This window comes from Cotesia typhae, unplaced genomic scaffold, assembly GCF_013202065.1.
Source record: "Cotesia typhae breed Kobodo isofemale line unplaced genomic scaffold, CoteBio_Ctyphae contig_83, whole genome shotgun sequence".
In the NCBI taxonomy this organism is placed as follows: Eukaryota; Metazoa; Arthropoda; class Insecta; order Hymenoptera; family Braconidae; genus Cotesia; species Cotesia typhae.
Genome location: NW_027423769.1, coordinates 15,830 through 43,817, shown reverse-complemented (window position 1 = coordinate 43,817; position 27,988 = coordinate 15,830). Strand labels below are relative to the sequence as shown.

The 27,988-nt window shown below is 27.3% G+C and overlaps 2 protein-coding genes across 3 annotated transcripts in view; one reads left to right on the top strand and one right to left on the bottom strand.

Moving 5' to 3' along the window:
* The window catches only part of Kug (FAT atypical cadherin kugelei), a 98,576-nt gene extending 71,164 nt beyond the window's left edge, over positions 1-27,412 (top strand). The window contains 23 exon segments of the mRNA XM_074252153.1: positions 581-892; positions 1,011-1,072; positions 8,886-9,041; positions 9,555-9,671; positions 14,877-14,994; positions 14,997-15,028; positions 15,141-16,293; positions 16,296-17,003; positions 17,006-17,481; positions 17,585-17,633; positions 17,636-17,755; positions 17,840-18,064; positions 18,245-18,268; positions 18,793-19,029; positions 19,115-20,088; positions 20,090-20,183; positions 20,186-22,003; positions 22,006-22,083; positions 22,086-25,210; positions 25,329-25,659; positions 25,965-26,108; positions 26,307-26,453; positions 26,525-27,412. Of these exon segments, the coding sequence (XP_074108254.1) occupies positions 581-892; positions 1,011-1,072; positions 8,886-9,041; positions 9,555-9,671; positions 14,877-14,994; positions 14,997-15,028; positions 15,141-16,293; positions 16,296-17,003; positions 17,006-17,481; positions 17,585-17,633; positions 17,636-17,755; positions 17,840-18,064; positions 18,245-18,268; positions 18,793-19,029; positions 19,115-20,088; positions 20,090-20,183; positions 20,186-22,003; positions 22,006-22,083; positions 22,086-25,210; positions 25,329-25,659; positions 25,965-26,108; positions 26,307-26,453; positions 26,525-27,072 (11,048 nt within the window). The 3' untranslated portion in view covers positions 27,073-27,412.
* On the bottom strand, positions 11,941-13,913 carry LOC141533333 (uncharacterized). Of its 2 annotated transcripts, none has more exons than XM_074252154.1 (2): positions 12,819-13,913; positions 11,941-12,654 (listed from the first exon to the last, which is right to left on the bottom strand). In XM_074252154.1, exons 1-2 carry the CDS (start codon positions 13,000-13,002, stop codon positions 12,170-12,172), a joined length of 669 nt encoding a protein of 222 aa, XP_074108255.1. In that variant the 5' UTR covers positions 13,003-13,913; the 3' UTR covers positions 11,941-12,169. The 2 variants fall into 2 exon arrangements, with proteins under 2 accessions (XP_074108255.1, XP_074108256.1); XM_074252155.1 differs by having other exon boundaries at positions 11,941-12,642.
* Positions 27,413-27,988: the final 576 nt, after the last annotated feature.

The window sequence follows — 27,988 nt, the reverse complement described above, 5'->3', positions numbered from 1 at the left end:
CAATATATTATTAATTGGGTGCGTGTACATGTACCATATAATAAATACTTGAAATTATTATTAAAATTTTATTAATAGGCTAAATTATAATATTACGAATTAATATGTAAGTTTGGTAATTATAAAATTAAATTATATAATAAATAATTAAGTCATTTTAAATGTTATATTCATCACAATCAATACCGATAAAGAGATAAAAAATCAAAAATAAATTAGTCAATGTCAAAGTCATGAATAATAATAAAAGTTTACTCAACCCCTTTCCCCCTTCACCGATAACTTTTAAACTCATTTCATTCATCTTATCACTCTATTTACGTCAAACCAGATTACTCACTCGATAAAAATTTTATGATTTTTATTCTATAAAAAACCATGAAATTTCCTGCACAATATTATTTATGATCCCGCAATTGTTTACTTTTTTTTTTTTTTTTTCTTTTTCCTTATACCCGTTGCCTTCCTGTTCTTTCAATCCTTTCAGACCATCTTGTACTTTATATAGATAGATAGATATGTTATTGTGATATAACTTGTAACTTAAAAATAAAAGAAAATGTTTTTATTTTGTTTTTAGGAAATATACGAACCAAAGCTGTGTTGGATGTTGAATCAAAAGAAGGATATTGGCTAACTGTGTACGCTCAGGATCATGGTGTCGTTCCATTAAGCTCACAATTGCAAATGTATATCCAAGTTTTAGATGAAAATGACAATACACCGCTAACAGAATTTCCCGTTTATTATTCGACCATTCCTGAAAATTCTCCAGCTGGCGTTAGTGTACTTGAAATAAAAGCATTCGATGGAGATATTTCACCTCAAGATTTTACTTTTTCAATCACTAGTGGCAATCCTGAAGGCTATTTTCTTATTAACTCTACTACAGGTAATACTATAGTATGCTTATATTTATTTTTAAGTATTAGACAGTCGAAAAAAGTTGACAGAAAATCCATTTATTAATATGAAATATAATTTATGTTGGTGTAAATCGCGTGTTTCAGGTTTGATTACAACTACCAATAGAAAACTTGATCGTGAAAACCAAGTTGAGCACATTCTCGAGGTAAGTTTTAACTATATTGATTAAAATACATATTTACATACATAATATCGTATGACGTTTATTAATATTTAAATCAATAACTTACTCACCGTTGAAACTTTTTTTTTTTTTTTTTTTTTTTTTTTTTTTTTTTACCTACTGCTGTAGTTTTAATATTATTATTACTATAATATAAAATTCATGTCTGAGTTGAAGTTGGTTAGTATCGAAATATCGAAAAATATGGTCCCCGATTCCTTATTGGTCGAAATTAAGGCGCGCGTATGCGCGCAATTTGAATTTCTAGTAATTTTTAATAAGCATGGTTGAAATCATTGAGAAGATCTCATCAATATTATAGAACTTTAAATGAAAAAGAAAATCACATCACATCGTTTATATATCTAGATAAGGGCGTAGATTGAAAAGTATAATGACGATGAAATAGAAGTGAGTAGAAGTTAAGAAAAAAAGTCTGGTCGGTTGCTCTCTGTGTTTGATAATCGCGAATAGAAAGGGAAAATACTCTGTAAATAGTGTGATTGAGAAAGAAGAAGGTAGAAAGAAAAGAGGGAGCTAAGTCTTTTGAATGGAAAAGTGAAGAAAGAAAGAACATAAAGTAAAAAGAAAAAAAAATAATCATTTCAGAATCAAGATGGAATTCAAGCGAGACTTTAAAGATTTCTCACAAGTCGTTTTATTCGAAATTCAGCCGATTCAGCGATTTGCCATTCAAAGAATCATGTTTAACGTTCTTAACGTTAAGTTTAATTCACTTAGCGAATTAATTTGTTCGCAATGTCAGATTTTTAAAATTTCAATCATTTTTTTCTCTATATCAACATACATCACCTTCCATTGTTTAACCATTAAACATACTTAATACTTTTATACTAAAAGAAATTATTTTTATAAAAAAGTTTATGTATTTCAGTAGATATAATGTTCAGAAATTTATTATCTGTGAGACAAGATCACTTTATCAGAAAAACTTAATACATTTGATACAATACGATCGCACAGTAACTTACTATAAATCACTATCAATCATTATAAATTACTATATAAAGATGAAAAGAAAAAAAAAAAAAAAAAAAAAACATAAATAAAAGAGAAAAGGAAATGATATAAAATCGAGTAAAGTTTAGTTTTAAAGTGAATTTTGTATCAAAACGATTCTTTTTCAGTTCAGTGTAGATGTTATACTGTAATATGCTCACACCTAGAATAGTGACTTTACTCGTATCGGCCATAAACAGAAAACGACCCGTCTCTATTACACGGTAGTTTCATAAAAATGCCTCGAGCTTTAGTTTTTCCTGATACTATACTGTTTTATTAAACTTTTCTACTTTACTAAAATAAATTTTATTTATAAAATTAATGTTATCTTCCACTCAAACAAAATCCTTCTATAAGAAATTTAAAATTAGTTTTACTTATTAAATAATAATAGTAATAAGTTTATCCGAACAAAAACAGTTTCACTGTAAAAAATTGCGCCAAGGCCACGTTCATGAAACTCATCTCAATAACATTTGCACTTTACAAAAAAAATTAGACTCATTTTAATAATTTTCATTCTCTACAAAAAGATATGAAATACAAAAAAATACCAAGAAACCGTCATAATGTTGAAAAAATTGAAAAAAAATTTGTTGAAAATTAAAAAATAAAAAAAAAATTTTTTATCGTACTTGGCGCGCGTCATTGAGTACCCCAAATTTTTTCAGGATAAATAAACATCCTTTTAATGTTGAGAATTTTATAAGTAAGTCAACCTATGTTATTTCATAATAAGTTTTACAAAAGTTAGGTGAAATCTACATGTCATACGCAGTTATGACAAACTACATATAAGTCGATACGCATGTATACGTTGGGTTGGTTGCATTGTGAGAAATGTGTTTACTAAAAAATAAAACATATGGCCGACTAAATTGGGAAAATGCGGTGTGAGTGCCAATCAAAATGTGTTATATTACAATTAAATGAAGCAATATCAAGCTTTAATATTGCATAAGGTTCTTCATTAAAGATTCTACATGCAATAACCATAAGATCATAGAATGTACACACTTTTCAATGAGAATTCCCCAGACACTGAACATCTGGTTTATCCGAAGAAAGTATAACTCATACAATTTTTGTGTGTTTAAACTGGTTAACAAATAAAATTTAATTAAAAAAATATGTTTCAAACATAAACATGGAAGGTTGTATGATAATTTGTTCTATAAAATTTTTTGTTTCATAAGATACTTTTACATTTTTAATTTCAAACGTAAACTTTTCCCGCGCAATATTAAAAATTCATAAATAAATTAATTTTTCAGGCAAAGCTATAATCATATGAAAAGTCGTTCGTTCTTTGATTTTACAGCTCAAATTCTGATAAAAAAATTAAAGTTTTCTTTTCTCATATTAGCTAGTGGTATTAAAAAATTTAAACTGACTAATCCGCGTAAACGCCTCCGGTTTAAATCGATAACTTAAATTATCAATGGAAATTATACATTTCTTAGATATACAAAGAGAATTTTGACATTTTGTTAATAATAAAAAATTTTAATTTAGATTTAATACTGCAATACACATTAATTCAATGAAAATAACAAACAATTATTTAAGTAATAATAATGATAATGATAAATATTATTATTGCTGTCATTTTTAACATCAATTTATTATTACCGATATTATTACTTTTAGTATTATAATTAGTATCATTGTTATCGAAAATATGAAACATTAGAAATTAGATTTCTTGTTAAAAAGTGTTCCTATGCAGAGATATCTGAATAAAAAATTATAATAGGGACAAAATTTAAGCAGTTATATTCAACGCTGTCAGAACCGAAATAATTCTGATTCATAGAACTAAACAATTTTTTCATTATTGCAGGCAAAGATATTATTATATCAAAGGTCGTATGTTCGTTAATTAAAGAGCTCAAATCCTGATCAAAAAATTAGTTTTTTTTTTTATAGTACTAGTAGCATTAAAAAACTTAATATGATTAAGAATCGTTTAATCTTCAGTTTTAATCAATAAACCAGATGATCAATGAGAATTTTAAATTTTTATATACATAAAGAAATTTTTAACGCTTTTTTTTTAATCAAAAAAATTCTTAATTTAGATTAAATACGTCAATGCACAATAATTATTATAGTAATAATAATAATAATAATAATAATAATAATAATAATAATAATAATAATAATAATAATAATAATAAATATTAATATTACTATTATTTGTAACATCAATTTATTATTACCGATATAATTACTTTTAATATATTGTAACTATTATTATTTTTAGCTTTGTCGATATTATAATTTTAGTATTATAACTATTATTACTTTTGGTTTTGTCGATATTACCATTATTATAAATATTACTATTATTATTTTTATTTGTTATTATGATATGATTACAATTGAGGAGCTGATTTTCGAAAAGGGAATCTTTTCATATTTTAAAAAAAGCAGTTTTTTGAATTCTTAAATATTTATTACTTCAAGAATTATAAAGATTCCTAAATCAAAATCAAATTGTAGCTTCATAACCGATAGCACTTTATAGCAAAATTAAAAAAGTTTGATAAAAATATTTAGAATTGGAGATAATCAGTTCTGTTTCTCGATTAATCAAAAATGAAAAGATACCATTTTAAAAATCAGCTCCTAAATTATCATTTATTATTATTATAATATTGTTGCTAGTAAATAAGACAATGCATGAAACGCATAATTACAATACGAATTATCTAAAAATTATGATTATTTGAAACCCGGTGAATCGAATAACAATGCCACCTACAGGAAATGACCAAAAGATCATAGAATGTACACACTGCTTAATGAGAATTCTCGAGACCCTGAACAGCTGGTATATCTGAAGAAAGTAAAACTCAAACAATGTTTAGCGTATTATCTATTTGGTCTGGTTAATAAATTAAATTAAATTAGAACAATATGTTTAACAACATACGCATAGAAGGTTGTTGGATAGTTTAGTTAGTAGTTTACTCTGTAAATTTTTTTGTATTCATAAGAAATTTTTTTACATTCTTAATTTAAAGTTTGTACTTTTCCCACGGATATGAAATGTTCATAAAATTATTATAAAAATAAATTAAACTTTTATTTTCCGTAAAGAAACTAGTAGCATCGATAAAATTTCATGAAAATTAGTCGCGTATATCTTTTGGATGAGATTGATAGACTTGAATTATCAATCATAATATTTATATTTTATAAAATCGTAGGAAAAATCATTTGAAACCCGCTCAATTGAGTAACAATGCCACCTACAGGCAACGACTAAGAAATCATAGAATGTGTACAGCGTCCAATGAAAATTGCCTACATCCTGAACAGCTGGCTTATCGGATGAAAGTAAAATTCAAACAATGTTACTTCGTCGTCTATTTAGTCTAGTTACTAAATGAAATTTAATAAGAAAAATATGTTTTATGTTTACAAACATACATATATAAAGTTGTTTCATAGTTTGTTTTGATAATTTTGTATTCGTGAAGTAATTTTAACATTTTTTATTTAAAATTTGTGATGTCCCCGCGCAAAATTAAAAAGTCACAAATAAATCAAATATCCCGGACAGAGCTATAATCGTATGGAAGGTCGTTTGTTTTTTAATTTTAGAGCTCAAATCCTAATAAGAAAATGAAAGTTTTTTTTTTTTTTCTCATAGTATCTAGTGGCAATGAAAAACTTAATGACTGAGTCGCGTGTACTTCTTAGTTTGTATTGAAAATCTAATAATCAACTACAAAAATTTAATTTGTATAAAAACATAACAAAATTTCTACATTTTTTGAGATTGAAGGAATTGATAATTTGAATTTTATACTTTCTCGCTGAAAGTTCAATATGTTACTTTACTTTTGAAGTGCGATTTCATGTTGACGCTAATTCTTATGAGCTAAACGATGTTAAGTTTTGAAGCTGCATTAATTTAAGATGGCAGTTCTCTAGAAATTATATACTCCAGCTCACTAAAGTTAGCACCCCAGAGTTTTTTTTTTTAATTTCAAAATTTTTTTTTCATTATATCGTTAGTTAGTTAATAAAAATATACATTCATTAATTAACCATTGTTTCGAAATTTTTTAAGAAATTTAAAATGAAATTAATATTTATTAGTTATTTATTTATTTACTTAATGACATTGACATTGGCTGACGTCCAACAATTTTTTTTTAATTATTTAAATTAATTAAAAGGTGATTCTTAAAAAATTACACTTGTAGATTTTTTAATTTTTTACACATGAAATGTGCTTGTCACTATAATTTTCAAAAGACCACGCAAAAAAGTCTATATACGTAAAGTTGACGCATGCGCGGTGCGAATATTTAGAATACATACATTCAGCTAATTAAAAATGTTAATAAAACAACAACTAAACAATTTGAAATAGGAACAAATGTTAAATATACATGAACAATCAAAAACAGAGGTTTAATAACCTAAATTGCAACCAAAATATTAAAAACATGCGATAGGGGGGCTAACTTAAAGGTACATTATTAATAAATTATTTTCAAAATAAATAAATGGATAACGAACAAATTTTGATAGTGAACAGTAAAAGACAAACAAAGAGCTGCAGACTTCATAGAAGAAAAAATCAAAAATTAAAAAAAAAAATCTCTGGGGTGCTAACTTTAGTAGGCTATCCCGTTTTGAATCTACAGTTTATGTTGAAATAATTTCTGTGCACTCTGGTGGCTGTAGATGCAAGCTGTGAATTACTTTTTTTAACTATAGTTTCGTATCTATAGGAGGATTACTACACATTTTATTTTATCTAGTCTGTGGCATGTCACTTTTTACATAAAAAAAAAAGTCAGGATCGAAATTCGTGAGCGCGCTATAGTATGTGCTGATAAAATTTAATAATTTCAAGTAAATAAATTTTGATAAGTGAAATAAATAAATTAATACGGTAAAATAAATAATGAACAACTGTTATAATAAAAAATTAGTGGAAAAAAAGTACCGTAGAATTAAATAAAATTTCGCAACCTCAAAAAACCGTTCTGCTTACAGTAAAAATACAGTCGGTAGTCTGGCGTTCCGTTTATTACAACGGGATTTTTGAATGGACCTTGGCGCCAGATTCTACCGAATCTGTAGAAGATCATGCATGAACATACCTCAGTAATGAGCATTAGATTCTTGTTTTTGTTCATATAAGTACTAATACTGCTACTGTCTGTAACACAGACCACACACTGTGAACAGTTTTTCAATTATTTCAATTAAAAAATTTGAATTTAAAAATTTATTTATCCAAAAATTTATCGACTTGAGACTTTGGGATTTATATTATTATATCTAATATAATATCTAATTATATTATTAATATATACCTTAATAACGGTATATTAAGTATACCAACTATAAAAGTATTATTAATCGGAGCATTTTTCACATTCTAAGTGAAGGGATCCACTGCTACTGCTGGGCGTTTCTCTTTGCATATTAATATTATTATTCCACGGTCTTACTTTTTCATATTTCGTTCTTTCTTATCAAATAGGAATTACCTTTCGAATATTTTCATAAAAATTTCCCTATCAAGTAAAGATTCTGAATAAACCAAATGAAACAATTATTTTTTTCTTATTAAATTCAACGCCGTACTTATATACATTAGCAATCGCGTGTTGTAGAATAAAACGCGAGCTCTCTGTATCTTAGAGATCGCGATCGCGTTACGCCTCTAATTTACAATGTTCTTTTTGTCTTTTTTTTTTTTTTTTTTTTTCCAAGTATTTTATTGTACCAAATGAGCGTCGTATATAAAAAAAAAAAAAAGTACATAGACATACATATGTATATATGTATATGTAAAGGGTTGAGTAGTCGTCGATCGAAAGTAGTTCCTTCGTGCACGGATAACGTTTATCTGTAAGCTCTTAACTAACGTGCTTATTTCTCGTAAGCGTTTTCTGATCCCTTTTTGGCTTTCTAGTATAATAAAAAATTAATAATAAAAATAAAAAATAATTAATGAACAATCAAAATAAAATAAATATGTCTATTACTATAAGACTGGTATATGCTTTAGAGGTGAAACTCTTGAAAGTGTTGTACTCGGGTTGTAAAGTAAAGGGTGTAAGCCATAATGACAGCTATACCGCAAAGTGGTTATTCTCATGGTTGGGATAGGTAAAACGGAGTTTGGTAGCCCTAATTTAGTGCAGATGTTACCGATAGAATGTCACGTTAGGATCCGTGAAGAAGATTCAACTCCTGGGAGACATGGGATTTACGTCGCGGTCTTTACTCCTTGAGAGCCCATCAATTTATATAACACGGAAATTGCCTCTTTACGAACCAAATCGACTTTTATATTTATTGAGTTTTATTATTAAATCAATTATATCTCCCGATATTTAATGATAATTGCATTACAAAAGCCATAATAAATAATATTTTTTTATTCATCATTTATAAAATTATTTAAATTTAGCGAAAAAACACGAGAATTTTTTCTTTTTTTCCAAGAATGACAGGAATGTAAAAGGATTAAATTTAATACTCTTAAATTGTAATTTATGTTTTAATTTCATACCTAAGGTAAAAAATGTTATTCTTTATTACTATAAATTACGTAATAAAAGTTATACTAATTAATGTATTCATTGCTTATAATTAATTTTTTCATTCGATAATATACATTTAAAATGATTACCTCGTGCGGTTGTAACATTAGGAAGATTATTTAAATAGTTGTAAATATTAATAAGGTTTTTTCCTGTTACGAAATGTTTAAATGTTATTGCTTTTCTAGGTCTCTGTTAGAGATAATGGTACGCCACCTTTGTCCTCAACAACTCGTGTAATCGTCCAAGTTGAGGATATCAACGATCATGGTCCCGAGTTTGAACAGAAATTTTACACTGTTCGCATTCCGGCTTCTCCAAACATCGACAAGCCACTTTTTCAGGTAAAATATTTATAACTTCTAACTGCTTTGAGTTTTATTAACTGAAATTGTTTTTATTTTTTTATTTTATTTTTTTGTGATAACTTTTTTTATTTCCTCGTAGTTTTTATTTAAATACATATAATAGAACAAACTTTATTCGGATAAAAACCATTTCACAGTATATTTATACATATATATTCCTACTAATAATATATATATATATATATATATATATATATATATATATATATATATATATATATATATATATATATATATACCGTTGATAGTAGTATCAGTAGTCATTAAAAATGCTTTTCCTTATGTAAATTATCCTATGGTAAATTTTTAAATTAAACAAATTATTTTTATTTAAAAGTTTTATTCTTTGATAATTTAATTGTATAATAATCTGCTAGTAAGCATTTAATTACTGTAAAAAAGGGTTTAAAGATAAAAAAATTATGAAAAATTAAAAAAAAAAAAAAAAATGAGATAAAAAGGTTAAAAAGCCATGCTCCTTCTCGACAGAAATCGAGGAACCGCTCGCGGGTGTACGACCTTTCAAGTGATAGTGATTCACTACTTGAAAATGGAACTTGGGAGACATATACCCCCGAAAACATATCAGGAGATGGTGTCTTCAGGGTAAGGACTTAATATTTCGGCACGTAATAAAATACAGTATATACTTGCCACGTCAGTTAACAAACAAATTTATATTTAACAACATTGCTGATAATAATAATAATACTAATTTTTTTTTTTTAATTTTATTATGGATGGTACAGATTATTAGTACAATAACTTTTTTTTTAGTCTATAGAATGAATATATTTAGTATTATTATTTATAAATTATAATATAATATATATATATTAGGGTGATTCAAAAAAAAAGAATATTTTTTTTTTCGTTTGGTACTCTGAAAAATAGGTTCCTAGACACCTCTAAGAAAGCCTCTCCAAGCATGAGTTCTTAATTGTAACGGGAAGGTCCTCCTTCTTACAGTTTTCTATTTTTTCTTATTATCAGATAGAAAAATTTATATCTCGCTTCCAACTACTTGAAAAAATATCTTGTTCCTTAGATTTTGTAGGAAATTGAATGCTCTACAAAAAAGGTCTCTTACAATTTTTTTCGTAAACCCAACCGTTTAAAAGATATTAACGGTTAAAGTTTGATTATTTTTGGGAAAATTTTTTATTTCTTATGAATTTTATAACTCAATGAAAAAAATCATTATGAATGATGAAACTCATAGTTTTGTAGGAAATTTACTGCTCTATAAAAATGGTCTCTTATGATTTTTCGATCAAGTTGAGCGTTTACGAGATATTCATCGTCAAACATCAATGCATATCAATTTTTCTAGTTTTTGATCAATAATTCGAAAAATTTCAATTTATTCTGTAAGTTTCAAGGAAATTTAGACAAATTTGAGTTTCTATGAATAGAAATATGTTATGAACTATTTTTTTAATTAGTTTTTAGTCTTGGACATGTTTGATTACATTAAAACAAAAAATTAGTGCATTTTTTTAAATATATAATTCAATTTAGTGTGTTTCACATGTGTTTCACTTTTTTATCGAAGAATTTATTTATTTAATTATCAACTGCCATATAATTTTCAATATTTTCAACATAACGGTACACTTTTACTGTAAATAATTTCCTCTATTGCAGTTTGGGTAGTTTTTTCGATGTTCTTTGATAATTTGCAATAAGTATTGGAATTGCTCTTCATTTTTGTCAAGCATTGATTATACTCACTAACTAATGCAACAGCTCGTTCTGCTGAATCATTAACAACTTTCAATTGGTTAAAGTATTCTTTATTTTCAATGTAACTGTCATTAGTAGGCCACGATTCAATATCTTTATCAAGGAAGTCATATGGTAAATCAAAGATTTTAAAGAGATTTAAAGACTTTTTAGAAACAAAGTCACTCAGACTTTTTGCGTTAATGAATTCAAATCGTTTTTATCAATTATAAATTTTTAGCTTTAGAATCTGTACCGTTACGAGTATTAACAGCTCCAACAATATTTTTTTTTACTTCCAATGAAACGGTATCGTCAAATAATGATAAAATGGCAAGTTCATCACTTAAATACCATAAATGCAAAATCATTTTTTCACAAGTTGCTGAAGAAATCAATGAATTGATATTTTTGTACTCGAATAAATTTTTCAAAAACTGCAAGTCATGATTAGCAGCAGTTGTTGCAGAAGTTGATGAAAACCAAGCTTTTAAATACAGTGTAACTATAAATATACAAATTTGCCGAAGACCGTCCAATTCTTTATTAGAAAGTTTAAATTCATTTCTGAATAGAAACATTTTTAAACTGTAAATTGCCTTCGCCATCCACCTAGCATGATGAATTGCACCAGGACGTTTGAAAAAAATTTCTTCTTGAGGCATTTCTCCAAGGAAAATCAACGACAATTCCAACAATTCTTTATAGTCATCTCGGGGTTGTAGTAACTATCAAAAACAATTAAAAATTTGTCAGAAACAAGAAAATTTTTTTCTTAAAATCGCAGTTAAATCATACCTGTAAGGATTGTGCAATTAAACTAGATATTTCATTTTTTTATCCAAAATGATATCAGCAACAACAGTATCTTCAATTCCAGATTTATAATTAGTTTTATTTATTTCATCCCATGATTTTTTAAATCTTCCGAACATTGGTACGTTTGGCCCAGATGACACAGGCCAATATACTTCAAATGCACTTCTCAATATGATCTCAAAAATGTGGTGACGACATGGTAACCAGATTAACTCTCTTCCCAAAGTCTTTTCAATTGCCTTACATGTACCGTTATGAATTCCTGTATAAAGAAAATAAATAACTATCGTTAAATTTAATATTTTCAACAAATTGTAGATTATATTTAAAATCCAAATGAGTAAATAATTCTCAATAATTTCAAAAGTGAAATTCAGTAAGCAATAAAAATTAAACTAGAACGTTAATAATTAAATATTTTTTAGATTAAATTATCATTGATAAGTTACCTGTATTAACTGCCGTCGTGTCAAAACACATCGCCTTAACATAATTAGTAATACCCCATTCACTCAATGTCGATAAAATGGCTGATGTTTGATTGTCTGCCGTCCCAGAATTCATTTTGGAACCCCAAGTAATTGTTCGGTACCAAATGCAGTTAAAATAACTGGTAGCCGTTCCACAGATTTTGATCCAACAAGGTCATTCAGCATTTTTCCGTCCCAATGCACAACGTATTTATCGTGTGTCTTAAAGTTGTCATTAAGTCCTTTAGCAATGTCTTCTCTTTGAAGCATACGAGCTCGTTGAATTGAACTATAACTGAGCGTTGTATCTTCAATTTTAATACCTACTGCTAGTAAAACCGGAGCAATAATAAACATCGCATTTCTACTGCTGACATTAGCTCGGTCGAGTCCAAAAATGACTTCAGGAGTTAAGACATCAAGTTTTGCTCGTTTTGTCGAAATTGGAGGTTCATACTCTGAATCAGATCCAAAATTTGTAACTCCACTTAATGTATACGTAGAGAACGACTCTGATTTTTCACTTGGAACAATCGCATGACTGGTAGACGGTTGATCTAAGTCTGGAATAAGATCTGTTTTATAAATTAAACGAAGAAAATGTATAGAATTTATTCATTTTGATGACAAATAATTAAGAAAGGACTCCAAAAATTGTCTAGTCAAATGTCATCTAGTCATCTATGAAAAGTTACACTACTACCTGACTTTATAATAATTAAATATCTCAGATACTTACTACTCTCATCTATTCCCATCATAGTCGTGGTTAAGTTTGATACAGGTACATTATTAGAAAGAATCTCTTTATGGGTACCGAATTTTTGATCCAAATACAACTTTCTAATATTATCATCAAGCACTTTTAAGGATTTTTCGCTCACAATGTCGAATAATTGTTCAAGATCAGTCTGAAATTTCATTTCCTTTTGGTTTTGCGCTGAATTCTTTTTATCGAAATTTTTTTGTAATTTTAACCATTGACTGTGATAGCGAAGAAATTTTTTGACTGCATTAGGAGCTCCACTAGTTGGAATCTGATTTTTCTCAACAGTTCAATAACTTGGTCAACTGAATTTTTAGCACTTTGTTTGATTGAATACTTTAAAATTTTAAGTTGGTAGAAAAACACACGCATAACCTCTTTCACTTTTGGTAACTTACGTTCCGAAATTCTTTGTAGAGGTATTCCGATAAAACGTATTTCTTTATTCATTGTAGGTTAATTGATGATAAATAAATTTATGTGATGATTATAAGACTTATTTAAAATGAATTATTTTATTACGTATTCAAGATGATCAGTTTTAGGAACACTGAAAATACGGTATTAAATGGGTAGATACTGAAGATAGTTGAGAGTAAAAAACATAGATGGCGATAGTTTCAGAAGACAAACAGAAGAAGAAATGGAATTCAAAACAAAAATCCCCTCGAACGAAAATTTTATGTATATTTTGTGAAAAACAATTTAAAAATACGCACTGAACAAATTTCATAATAATAAATGACAACGCGATTAAGATTTTAAATTATTAAAGATAAAATTTAAAAAAATATTATTAGAATAAAAACTTTCAAATGAATTTTTGAACAGAAAACATCTATAGGAGTTGCTTTTATAATAAAAACTCAAATTTGTCTAAATTTCCTTGAAACTCACAGAATAAATTGAAATTTTTCGAATTATTGATCAAAAACTAGAAAAATTGATATGCATTGATGTTTGACGATGAATATCTCGTAAACGCTCAACTTGATCGAAAAATCATAAGAGACCATTTTTATAGAGCAGTAAATTTCCTACAAAACTATGAGTTTCATCATTCATAATGATTTTTTTCATTGAGTTATAAAATTCATAAGAAATAAAAAATTTTCCCAAAAATAATCAAACTTTAACCGTTAATATCTTTTAAACGGTTGGGTTTACGAAAAAAATCGTAAGAGACCTTTTTGTAGAGCATTCAATTTCCTACAAAATCTAAGGAACAAGATATTTTTTCAAGTAGTTGGAAGCGAGATATAAATTTTTCTATCTGATAATAAGAAAAAATAGAAAACTGTAAGAAGGAGGACCTTCCCGTTACAATTAAGAACTCATGCTTGGAGAGGCTTTCTTAGAGGTGTCTAGGAACCTATTTTTCAGAGTACCAAACGAAAAAAATATTCTTTTTTTTTAATCACCCTAATATATATATATATATATATATATATATATATATATATATATATATATATATATATATATATATATATATATATGTATATATGGAATGATGAGAATTGCTCGTGAGATGCATTAATCATGCCCACCTTACCGTACAATGTCTTATCGTCGTAAATCGAAGATCCAGTTGACGCGACAGGCAAGTTATCCCTCCATATCCACCCACTGCTTGAATATATGCATTGTATATGCATTGTATTCAAACGTCTTTATAACTAGATGTTGTGTATATGTTGATTCAGAATAATACTCTTGTTCAAAGTTTAATTGATAAGATCGGATATATGTCGCATGGCAAAATATTTAATTACATTATTTATTATATTTACCACAAAACCATAGCCAATGCACCTTGATGTTGCACTATTATTTTCAAGCATGTTTTTTTTTTTTTTTAATATAATACAACAGGATAAATTTAATGAAAGCACAATCATAAAAGTATTGAATTTTTTTATAATTCAAAGAATAACATTTAATAATATTTATTATTATTATTATTATTATTATTATATTATTATTATTATTTTTTTATTTTATTTTTTTTTTTTTTTTTTTATGATATAGGTACTGGCTAATGACAAAGACGTGGGAGAAAATGGAAAAATAACGTACAGTATCAAAGGCGGCCGAGGTAAAGGAAAATTTCGAATTCATCCTACCACTGGGATGGTTTATTCACAAAAAGCTTTCAAGTTGGACAAGAATATGAAATGATGGTGGGTATATAATAATTATAATTTATATTCATTTTTGATACATTAATCATTGATCGTGATGACGGCAAATGATAGTGAAAGCTGAAATAAAATATATATTTATTATTTTTAGATTCGCGCAGCGGATAATGGGGATCCGCAACGTAGTCATCAAACACGCGTATCAGTTCAAGTAGTTGAATTACCAAAAGAATCAAAGTATCCTCCAATATTTAAAAGTATTAATCAAATAGCAACAGTAACTGAAAGTGACCAAGTAGGTTTTCTTGTTGCTTTAGTACAAGCAACTGATCAAGATGGTGATACACTTTGGTATGACATTATTGATGGTGATGAACGGGATGAATTTTTTATTGGACGTGATAATGGAAATGTATTATTGGGGAAAAAACTTGATTGGGAAACAGAAAATATTTATAATTTAACAATAAGCGCAACTGACGGTATATTTACATCGACAACTCAATTATTGATAAATGTAATAGATATAAATGATCACCGTCCAGAATTTTCAGAAGCTATTTACCGTGTTGACATATCTGAAAATGTTGATAAAGGAGAAAAAATTTTACAGCTTTACGCAACAGACAAAGATGAAGATAAAAAAGTTTTTTATAGCTTACATGCTGCACAAAATCAAAAATCACTTGAAATATTTCACGTTGATTCAATAACAGGAACTATTATTCTTAATAATTATTTAGATCGTGAAACTATTGAAGAGCATATTTTAACAGTTATGGTTCGCGATCAAGGTACTCCTGCTAAACGTAATTATGCTCGTGTTATTGTAACAGTTCATGATCACAATGATCATATACCAGAATTTACAAATGAAATAATAAATGGTAAAATTTATGAAACTTCACCTATTGGAGCTAAAGTTGTACAAGTAAATGCAATAGATCGTGATCGTGGTGATAATGGACGTATTGGTTATTCAATAACATCTGGTAATGTTGGAAATGTATTTACAATAGATGAAAATTTAGGAATAATAAATACTGCACGTGAATTAGATATGAATGTTATATCTGAATATATATTATTGGTAAAAGCTCAAGATTATGGTTTACCATCATTAACAAATACTGTACCAGTAGATGTTATTGTAACAATGGCTGATAATGCACCACCAAGATTTTTAAATGGTGAATTAGCTGCTGAAATTTATGAAAATCAACCAACTGGAAGTTATGTTAAACATGTTGAAGCAAGAAGTACATCATCATTACAATTTGAAATATTGCAGGGTAATAAAGGTGATATGTTTTTATAAATCCAAGTACTGGTGTTATAACAACTAAAAATCGTCTTGATTATGAAAAAATTAAATTTTACAATTTAACAATATCAGCAACAAATATGGCCAGTGCAACAGCATATTCAAATGTTATTGTTCATGTTTTAGATCGTAATGATAATCCACCAAAATTTTTACAAGCCATTTATAAAGGTAAAATAAGTGAAGGAGCTAGTATTGGATCACTTGTTTTAACAAATTCAAGTACACCATTAGTTATTAAAGCTCAAGATCCTGATTCTGAATTAAATGCACTTTTAAGTTATGATATTGTACAAGATTTACCACGAAAATATTTTCATATTGACTCAAGTACCGGAGCTATTAAAACAGTTATGATATTAGATCATGAAACAATTAATTATTTTGAATTTAATGTTAAAGTATCTGATTTAGGTAAACCAAAATTATCATCTGAAACAACTGCTAAAGTAATGATAACTGTTACCGATGTCAATGATTGTGAACCTAAATTTATAAATAATTATTACAATGCTACTTTATTACTTCCAACTTATAAAAATGTTGCTATTGTAAAAGTTGAAGCAATAGATCCAGACAGTAAAATTATACCCCTTAGATATGATATTATTGATGGAAATAAAGATAATAAATTTGAAATAGATTCACAAACTGGAATAATAACTGTTAAAAATACAGAATTAATTAAAAAATTTATTTACTACATATACGTGTTTCTGATGGTAAATATTCAACAGTAACTCAAGTAAATATTAATGTTGAAGAATCGGAAAATTCAGGATTGGTATTTCAAAAAAGCATTTACCAAGGTACAATTGTCGAAAATTCAACTAAAATAATGACTGTTGCTGTAGTTAATGTATTGGGAACTGCATTAAATGAGTATATTATATTTAGTATACTAAATCCAACAGATATGTTTGAAATAGGATATACATCGGGAGCAATAAGAACAACGGGTAAACGTTTTGACCGAGAAACTATTGATCACTATGAGCTTATTGTTGAAGCTAAAAGCCATACAACTGAACGAGAAAAACCAAGAGTCGCTCATGTTATTGTTAATGTAACTATTATTGATATTAATGATAATTGTCCAATGTTTGTAAATTTACCGTACTATGCAGTTGTATCTGTAGACGCACAAAAATCCAGTATTATAACTAAGGTATTATTATTATTATTATTTAAAAAAAAGTTTTTAGTATTTATTTATTTATGTCTACATTGTTAAATTTGAAAACTTAACTAATAAAACTTTGTTGAGCCAGGTTCACGCTATCGATATGGATAGCGATGACAACGGAGAAGTGAGATATGAATTAAAAAAGGTCACGGAGAACTCTTTCGAGTTTCCCGAAAAACAGGAGAAATTTCGCTTAAACAAAACCTCGAGGGTCACAATCGGGAGTATCAACTGACAATAGCAGCTTATGACGGCGGTGAATATTATTTTATATTGTTGTTATTATTATATCTTTAACAATCAAAGATTATTAATCAAATTATACAAAATGATTATTTAGGTCTTACACCCTGCTCTATTGAAGTTCCAGTTCATGTTAAAGTTATCGATCGTTCTATGCCTACCTTTGATAAACAGTTTTACACTGTAGATGTCTTTGAAAATATTCAAATTGACTCACCGCTTTCACTTTCTATTCAAGCTAAATCTGATCTTGATCGAAAACTTATCTACAGCATCACCAAAGGCAATGACTTTGAAGAATTTACCCTCAACTTTAATACCGGTAAGATAAACTTTTATTCAATAATTTTATATACTATCTTTTAAATAATATAATACAATTCTTTCTTTATTAAATATTAATATACTTGAGAACAAAAAAAAAAAAAAATCAACTACTGCTTAAATTGGAAATTGGAAATTAGAAAATTAAAGTATTATTGTCTCTCCCTATTTTTCACAGCCCCCGACAATAACAATGGCCCTTGTGAGTATTAAATACAGTTCTCATTTTATCAAATCATTGTTAGTTTTAGCTGTATAAATATTCTAGCTACCATCTCTATAGCTAACCAAATTGTGCACTTGCTTTAGTTTTTCTTTTCTGTTAATTCAGAAAAAATTCATCCATTTTTTTTTTTTTAATTAACAAAAAATATAAAATTATTTACATTTAGCACTGAAATTTTCGTGTGTATTTGTCGCATGATTTTTATCTACATTTTTTCCATCATTAACAAAAAAAAAAAAAAAAAAAAAAAAACACACATCTATATGTATATACACATAAAATTAATCTCATGCATACACAGAGCGCTAGGCTATTTAATTTAGTGTGCTAAATTTATTTTTCATAAGACATTGCATTTACGTTTTTGTTTTTTTTTAATTTAAAATAAATTAAAATTAAAATTAAAATTAAAAAAAAAAAAAAATAAATAATGCTAATTTATTAGGGCTGACAATGAGCTTTTTTTTTTTTTTTTTTTTTTTTTTTCTCCATAAACTTAGGTACAATTTACGTGGTGGATGAATTGGATTACGAACAGAAAAAACAGTACGAGCTAACAGTAAGAGCAACTGACAGTGTATCAGGTGTATACGCTGAAGTATTAGTCAGTATTCTTGTTTTGGATGTAAATGATTGTCCTCCAGAATTTTCTCAAGACTCTTACAACATTTCGGTATCAGAGGCTGCGCCATTTGGTACTTGGATATTAAAAGTCAACACTCGTGACAATGATACTGGTATGTAATTTTTTTTTTTTTTTTTAATAATAACATTTTGTAATAATTTTTATAAATAGTATAATTGAAATAATATATATTATAGATATGAATCAACAAGTTGTGTATGCTATTGAAAATGATACAGAAAATAGCAATGATCTTTTTCATATTGATCCTGAAGAGGGTGTTATATTTTTAAAACGTTCATTAGATCATGAAAGTCATGATTCACATCACTTTACGGTAATCGCTACGGACAGAGGAAACCCACCACTGTCAAGTACTGCTCATGTATGGGTAACCGTTATTGACATGAATGATAATCCACCAAAATTTGAACAACCATCGTACGCATGTTCACTCTCAGAGGATGCTGAACGTGGTCAATTTGTAACAATTGTGACAGCTAGTGACCCCGACTACATAGACAATAATCTAACGTATACAATTGTCGGTGGTAATGATCAACAGACTTATTCTATTGATCAATTAACTGGTATTATAACATTGATAAATATGCAAAATTTTGGAGAACAAAAACTTACAATGTTAAATGTATCAGTAACAGATGGTGTTTATACTAGTTTTACTCGTGTTAAAATAGAAATATTACCGGGTAATAATAATGATCCGAAATTTATAAATCCATTAATAGAAGTAAATGTTATGGAAAATCAATTACCCGGACGATTGGTAACAACTGTTTTAGCTAAAGATAAAGATTTTGGTGATTATGGTTCAATATATTATTCAATACCATCAACAATGATGCGTGATGTATTTAATGTTAATCGTTTAACTGGTGAAATAACAACTAAAAAAAAATTAGACCGTGAAACAATTAAATTATATGAATTATTGGTAATGGCAACAGATATGGGTGGTAGATCTGGTTTTATAACTGTTAAAATTCGCGTTACCGATCAAAATGACAATTCACCAATATTTTATTTAAATCAATACAAAGTATCTATACACAGTAATATATCTATAAATGTACCTTTTATTAAAGTAAAAGCTTACGATATTGATGATGATGAAGCTGCTAAAATAGAATATTCAATATTTAAGCCAGAAAAAATTCTCAAATAAAAATATATTTGGAATAAATCCAGATAATGGTGGTATATTTTTAATAAAAAATCCTATATCACTTGAAAATCAATTATTTGAATTTTTATACGTGCTACTGATAAAGGATCAACAATTCATCATACAGATGTTCCAATAAGTATTTATATAATAAGTCCAAATGATATACCACCGATATTTGAAAGTAAAGAGGATAAATTTTTTATTTCTGAAAATTCACCAATTGGTACACCAATAACAACATTAAAATTAATAACAAATACTACCGTTAAATATCGTATTGTATCATCATTGTCATCGTCATCGTCATCTGATAATGAAAAAAATGATGAATTATTTTCAATAAATCAACAAGGACAAATAAAATTAGCTAAAACATTGGATCGTGAATTAAAAGACAATCATATTATTGGTATTTTAGCAGAAACAGATTCAAGTCCTCCATTAACAGCTTTAGCTGAAATATCACTTCAAGTACTTGATGAAAATGATAATCCTCCTAAATTTGAAAGTAATCGTTATTCTATTAATTTAAGTGAAAATATAGAAGAGGGTACGTCAATAATTAAAGTTATTGCTCATGATTTAGATTTAGGTAATAATGGTGAAGTTCGTTATTCATTTGGTTCAGATATTGGAGAATTGGCAAATGTATTTACCGTTGACGCTTATACCGGATGGATATCAACATTAGTATCTCTTGATAAAGAAAAACAACCAGAATATAAATTTCAAGTTATTGCAACAGATAATGGAAATCCAAAACATTTTACACGTACTTCGGTTTATATTAAATTAAATGATTACAATGATAATCCACCATCATTTGTTAATGATCATTATCAAGCAACAGTTAAAGAAGATGCATTACCTGGTACTGTTATTGTTAAATTAACAATTATTGATAAAGATATTGATTTAAATACACCAGTTGATTTTTATATTACTTCTGGTGATAAAAGATCACAATTTCAAATAAGATCTACTGGTGAAGTTTATGTTGCTAAAACATTAGATCGTGAATTAATAGAACGTTATGAATTAAATGTTATTGGTACTGATGGTAAATTTATATTTACAACAATTGTTATTGTACAAATTATTGATGTTAATGATAATCCACCTTACTGTTTACATTATAGATATCGTAAAATAATATCAGAAGGTTCTCATCCTGGTAGTTATGTATTAACAGTATTAGCAACAGATTATGATGATAATATTAATGCTAAATTAAGATTTTATTTAACTGATGATATGAATGAAAATAATAATGATAAATTTTCATTAGATCAAGATACTGGTGTTGTTAAAACAATTGGACAATTAGATCGTGAAATTAAATCACGTTATTTATTAACAGCTCATGTACAAGATCGTGATAAATCATATTGGGAATGTTCATCTCAATTAGAAATAATAATATCTGATTTAAATGATAATCCACCAAAATTTACAATGATGACATACAATACAGCTTTACCAGAAGATGCTAAAGTAGGTACACTTGTTACTAAAGTACACGCTACCGATGATGATATTGGTATTAATCGTAAAATAATATATGAATTTATTGATTCATCTATTAAAGATTTTATAATAACATCTGATACTGGTATAGTAACATTAGCTAATTCATTAGATCGTGAAATTAAAGAAATTTATAATTTAACTGTTAAAGCTATTGATCAAGGAACACCACAATTATTTTCAATAGCTAATTTAATAATTACTGTACAAGATATTAATGATAATCCACCAGAATTTACATCTAAATCATATTTTTCATCAGTACCAGAAATAAATCAAATAAATACTGAAATAGTCAGAGTTTTAGCTAAATCTAAAGATACTGGTATAAATGCTATTATTTATTATTCAATAATTGGTGGTAATGAACATAAAAATTTAATATTAATAATAAAACAGGTGTTATAACAATTGCTGAACAGCTTGATTATGAACGAGCTCGTGATTATTTTTAACTATACAAGCTATTGATGCTGGAATACCACCATTAAGTAATTATACTACTGTTAATATAACTATTATTGATTGTAATGACAATCCACCAATATTTAATCAACTTTCTTATCATGGATCAATACGAGAAGATGCACAATTAAATGAACAAGTAATTCAGGTATTTGCTAGTGATTTGGATAGCAATGAAAATGGACAAATTTTTTATTATATCGAACGTGGTGATAGATATAAACATTTTAATATTAATCACAATACCGGAATAATAACTGTTAATGGAGAATTAGATCGTGAAACAATTCCAAATTATGCATTAGAAATTCATGCACGTGATAATGGTAAACCAATACTTGATAATTTTGTTATTTTAAATATTGAAGTCATTGACGCTAATGATAATCCACCATTATTTTCACAATTTAATTATTCAGCGGTCGTTCAAGAGGACAAAAAAATTGGACATGTTGTTATTAAATTTATTGTAACAGATGCTGATATTTCACCAAATGCTGATCCATATACATTTGATTTTCGTTCTGGTAATGACGGTGATGCTTTTCGTCTTGAACAAGATGGCTCATTACGTACTGCTATTAAATTTAATAGCAGAGTTAAAGATAATTATTTATTACATATAAGAGTATTTGATAATGGTTCTCAGCCTTTATATTCAGATGCTTGGATATCAATTAAAATAATAGAAGAATCACAATATCCACCAATAATAACACCATTAGAAATAATAATTAATTCATATTTAGATGAATATCCAGGTGGTAAAATTGGTAAAGTTCATGCAAGTGATCGTGATCAATATGATACACTAAATTACAGTATTGTTCCATCATCATCATCATCATCATCATCATCATCATCATTGTCTTCTTCTTCTTCTTCTTCTTCTTCTTCTTCTTCTTCAATTATTGGTGATTTATTTAAAATTGATAAAAATCAAGGTACTTTAGAAGCTTTACCACGATTAAATGTCGGTGAATATCGATTAAATATAAGTGTTAATGATGGAAAATATTATTCATATTCATTAATTAAAATAACTGTTGAATTAATAACTGAAAAAATGTTGGAAAATACTGTTATTGTAAGATTTCGTGAAGTAAGTCCTGAAGATTTTATATTAAGTCATCGTAAAGGATTTATAAGAACAATACGTAATGCTATGAATTGCCGATTAAAAGATATTGTAATAATAAGTATACAACCATCATTTGATGAAATAAATATTATTAATAATAATAATAATAATAATAATAATAAATTATCACGAGTTAATCGGCGGCAAGCTATTCACAATGATTTAGATTTATTATTTTCAGTACGTAAATCAAATCCTATTTTTGGTTTACCTGGTTTTTATTCATCTGAAAGTATACGTCAAGCATTAAATCAACATATTGAAGAATTAGAAGAATCAACAAAACTTGTTGTTGAAGAAATAGTTAGATTTAAATGTAATAAAGGTCACTGTATCTATGGTGATTGTATTGATAAAATAATTCTTGATCAAATAAATATAATAATACCTATTGCTACAGATGTTATGTCATTTGTATCTCCAAAATATAAACATAAAATAGAATGCTCTTGTAAAGAGGGTTACGCTGGTAATAAATGTGAAATAGTTATTAATGAATGCGCAACAGATCCATGCCAATCATTTAAAATATGTATACCTGATTCATCAGTACAGGGTTACACTTGTCAGTGTCCAGAAGGATTTGCTGGACCAGAATGTGATATTGATATATCTAAATGTTATGATGAATCTTGCTATTTACCACGTAATCCTATATCATTTACCGGTAAAAGTTATACACATTATAAAATAAATTATGAAAAAAAGAGTCAAACAATTGAAAATCATTTTATTTTATCATTACGTATTAAAACAGTACAACCAACAGGTAATCTAATGTATGCTGCTGGTAAAATAGATTACAATATATTGGAAATAGTTAATGGTGCAGCACAATATAAATTTGATTTAGGAAGTGGTGAGGGTCTTGTACGAGTTAACAGTGTATATATAACCGATGGACAGTGGCATGAAATTCATTTAGAACGTGAAAGTAATAATGCACGTCTTACTGTTGATGGTAAACATATTGCTCATGGATCAGCACCTGGTATTAATGATATATTAAATTTACAATCAGATGATATTTATTTTGGAGCTAAAGTAAGACAACATCCATCAATATTAGGATTTGAAGATATCCAACGTGGTTTTATTGGTTGTATGGATGATATTAGAATATCAAAATTATCATTACCATTGCATATATCAGGAAATATCAATAACAATAACAATAATATTGTTATATTAAAACGATTTGCCAATGTTGAATTTAATTGTGATGCATCATCTATATTAATTCCACCGGGTATATGTGGATCTCAGCCTTGTCAAAACGGTGGTACATGCAGAGAAATCGACAGTGGTGATAGATATGAGTGTCATTGTCATGATAGATTCAAAGGAATAGCTTGTGAAATAGATACTGATCCATGCGTATCATCACCCTGCCTCTACAACGGTAGATGTAAATTAATAGACGGTGGAGGTGATTATATTTGTGAGTGTATCGGACCAAATTTAACTGGTAAACGTTGTCAATTTGGTAAATATTGTAATCCAAATCCTTGCATCAATGGTGGGATATGCGAAGAGGGTAATAATGCTCCTATATGTAAGTGTAATGGTTTTACCGGTGATTATTGTGATATAGATATAAATGAATGTCACTCTAATCCTTGTATCAATGGAGGTACTTGTGTCAATGAAATAGGTACATATCGGTGCATTTGTCCACCCAATATGACTGGTATCAATTGTGTTAATCCTATTTATTCACCCTCTATTATATCTCAACATTTAAATATTACTTGGGAACAATTTATTTGGATTGGAATTTCTATTCTTGTTATTGTATTCATTATTATTATTATTTTTCTGACCTACAAAAAAATTCGTAATAAACGAACAGACGCTTGTACAAATAATATAAATAATGAAACACGAAAACAAATGGTATTAAATTCAACAAGGCCTCATGATCATGAATTCAAACGCAGCTCTAAACTCAGTAATTTGGAAGTAATACAGGTAATTTTATTTTTATTTATTTATTTATTTATTTTTTTTTTTTTTTTTTTATTTATCTTTTCAGTCGGTGTGATTGTTGTTTTTTATTTTTTTTTTTTTTTTTTTCTTGTTTTTCCAGAGAGAACCTCCCCAATGTCCTCCTAGACCTGCATCCTATACCCCGAGTTCTAACAATGAACCGTCGTACGGTACAACAGCAGCTGTTGCATTAAACAATTTAGATACTCTGAGGAGTTATGGAAGCGCCGGTGATGAACTTGAAAACTTTCCTCCTGATTACTTGAGAAATTTAAATAGAAGTACCCCAGTACCTAATCCTACACTAGCTTTGGCAAATCCCGTTGGCGGAAACACTACTGGAAGTGATGCTGACAGCTTACATAAACCGACTTGGCAAGAGCAAATGTATCTCGCATCGTTCATCAGTGACACTGCCAAAATAAAAAACGGTGAGTAATATAAATAAATAAATAAATAAATAAATAAATAAACACATACTTTTATTTCAATCTCAACGTTATATAGGCAACTTTAAAAATATTTATTTATTTATTTATTTTATTTTTTTTTTATTTTTTTTTTTTTTTTTTTTTTTTTTTTTTTTGCTTAATGCATGCATTGACTTTGACTTTAGTAGTATTTGTTTCTATATTTTATATTAATATCTTTAAAATAATAATTATAATAATAAATGGCTGGGTAAATAGCAATTTATAATATATTAACAAGTGGTGTGTCGTATATGTACTAACAGACCTTAAACGAGCGAGTCCAGTGGTACCAGAGCTGACCACTGGAGGACTTCTTCTAAATTCAACACGAAGGACACCTCACAGAGGTGCAAGTTCAATCGCCTCTTTGTCTTCATCTTGCGAAGATGATCCTCGAATAGTTGGTGGTAAGTTATAATTAGAAGCTATAAATCCCAATAATTTAGATTTTTTTCTGGCTGGGATTTCTTAATGCTTTTATTAAATTTTTAGTATATCGATGATCGCTTATCTATCATTTAACTTTATATATTAAGATTTAAAATTATAAACAGTTAAATTAATTATTATTATTATATTAAACGATTTATTGTATATGTTTAAAGGATATCATTGGGATTGCTCGGATTGGGTCAGGCCAAGTCAAAATCCTTTACCTAATATCACCGAAGTACCTGGTAGCGAAGTACCAGATTCATCAAGTTTTCACAGTAACGAGAGCAATGAATCAAATACACATCAATTACCTTTAGGTATATTTATTTATACATTAAAAAAATTAAATAATTAAATAATGTTATAATAAAATAATATTATTTTATAGTTCACAGTTCAATAGACCCATCACGAGACATATCAACTCTAAATGAAGATCAAGAATCTGAATACATTGGAGATTCTGAGTGTGGTACAGAATTTTCAGAACATTATAATTGCCCTGAGAGCCAACGACTAAACCCATTGGATAGTGGAGGAGAAGGAGAATACAAATACAAAGATTCAGATAGTTATTTGAGGCATCCAAATTCATATTTGCCTCATTATAATATTCAAACAGACACTGAAAATGAAATGAATCCATTAAATGGTCGTCTCAGTACTTTGGAATCTGACGAGGAAGAGGATGATGTAGTGCCTTACGGATTTCCAAGTGTACGTCGTAACAGATGTAAAGGCGAGGATAATGATGATATTGCTTCGGTTATTACAACTCTCGAAGAACGCAATTCATTGTTAGGTGGTGGAACGAGTAATAGTGATTTATCAACTAATTTATGCGAAATCGATGATTCCGAATGTGAAATAAATGATAAAAAAAATAATCCCCGAATGTGGTTATCCGGTAACGGTGTTACACAAACTTCTGTGTGACATTTATATAAAATTACCAAATATTTATTATTATTACTAATTAAGTAAATGATAATAAATAATAATGGATATGTAAGTGTGAATGATTTTACTTTTTCAAATTGATTAAATTTTTTTTTTTTTTTTTTTTCAAATTAATTATGCTTGATGAATTGAGTGAGTAATAATTAAATAAATAATACTTATTTTGTATATAAACGAAGAGAGATAGAAAGAAAAAAATATAAAATAAAACAAATATCTATAGAAATAAGCTGGGCAGCTATTTATAATACGAGACTGATGTCACTAATAAAATTACTTTTTTTTTTTTTTTTTTTTATATATATATATATATATAACGAATAATAATTTGTCAAGAAATCTCTGTAATAATTACTTTGCGTACTTAATTATTTTATTTATTATGATTATTACTTTTATTTCATTTAATCGCTCAGAGTTGAAATTGAAAATTTATTTGGTTATAATGAAACACGCGGTTGTTAGAGATTTCTTTGAAAAATTTAATTATAATAGACCAATAATTTATTTATGAATTATATTTTGTATTATTTTTTATAATTTTTTTTTTTTACATATTGATCGACTATTAATTTAAATATTTGAGTGTTTAAATAAAAAATACAATAATAAAATTTATAAAATATCATTGAAAAAAAAAAATATATATATATATATATATATATATATATATATATATATATATATATATATATATATATATATATAAACCAGCAGTAATAATGAGCACAGTTTAAAAATATCTTTAAAAAAAAAAAAAATAATACTAAAAGAGTGAAATTTTTTCATTAAAATGAAACTCAAGTTAATAGTTGAAATATATAAAATATTTTTACTGTGATGATAATAATGTTTATACAATAATTGAAACTAAAATAAAATAATAAATATA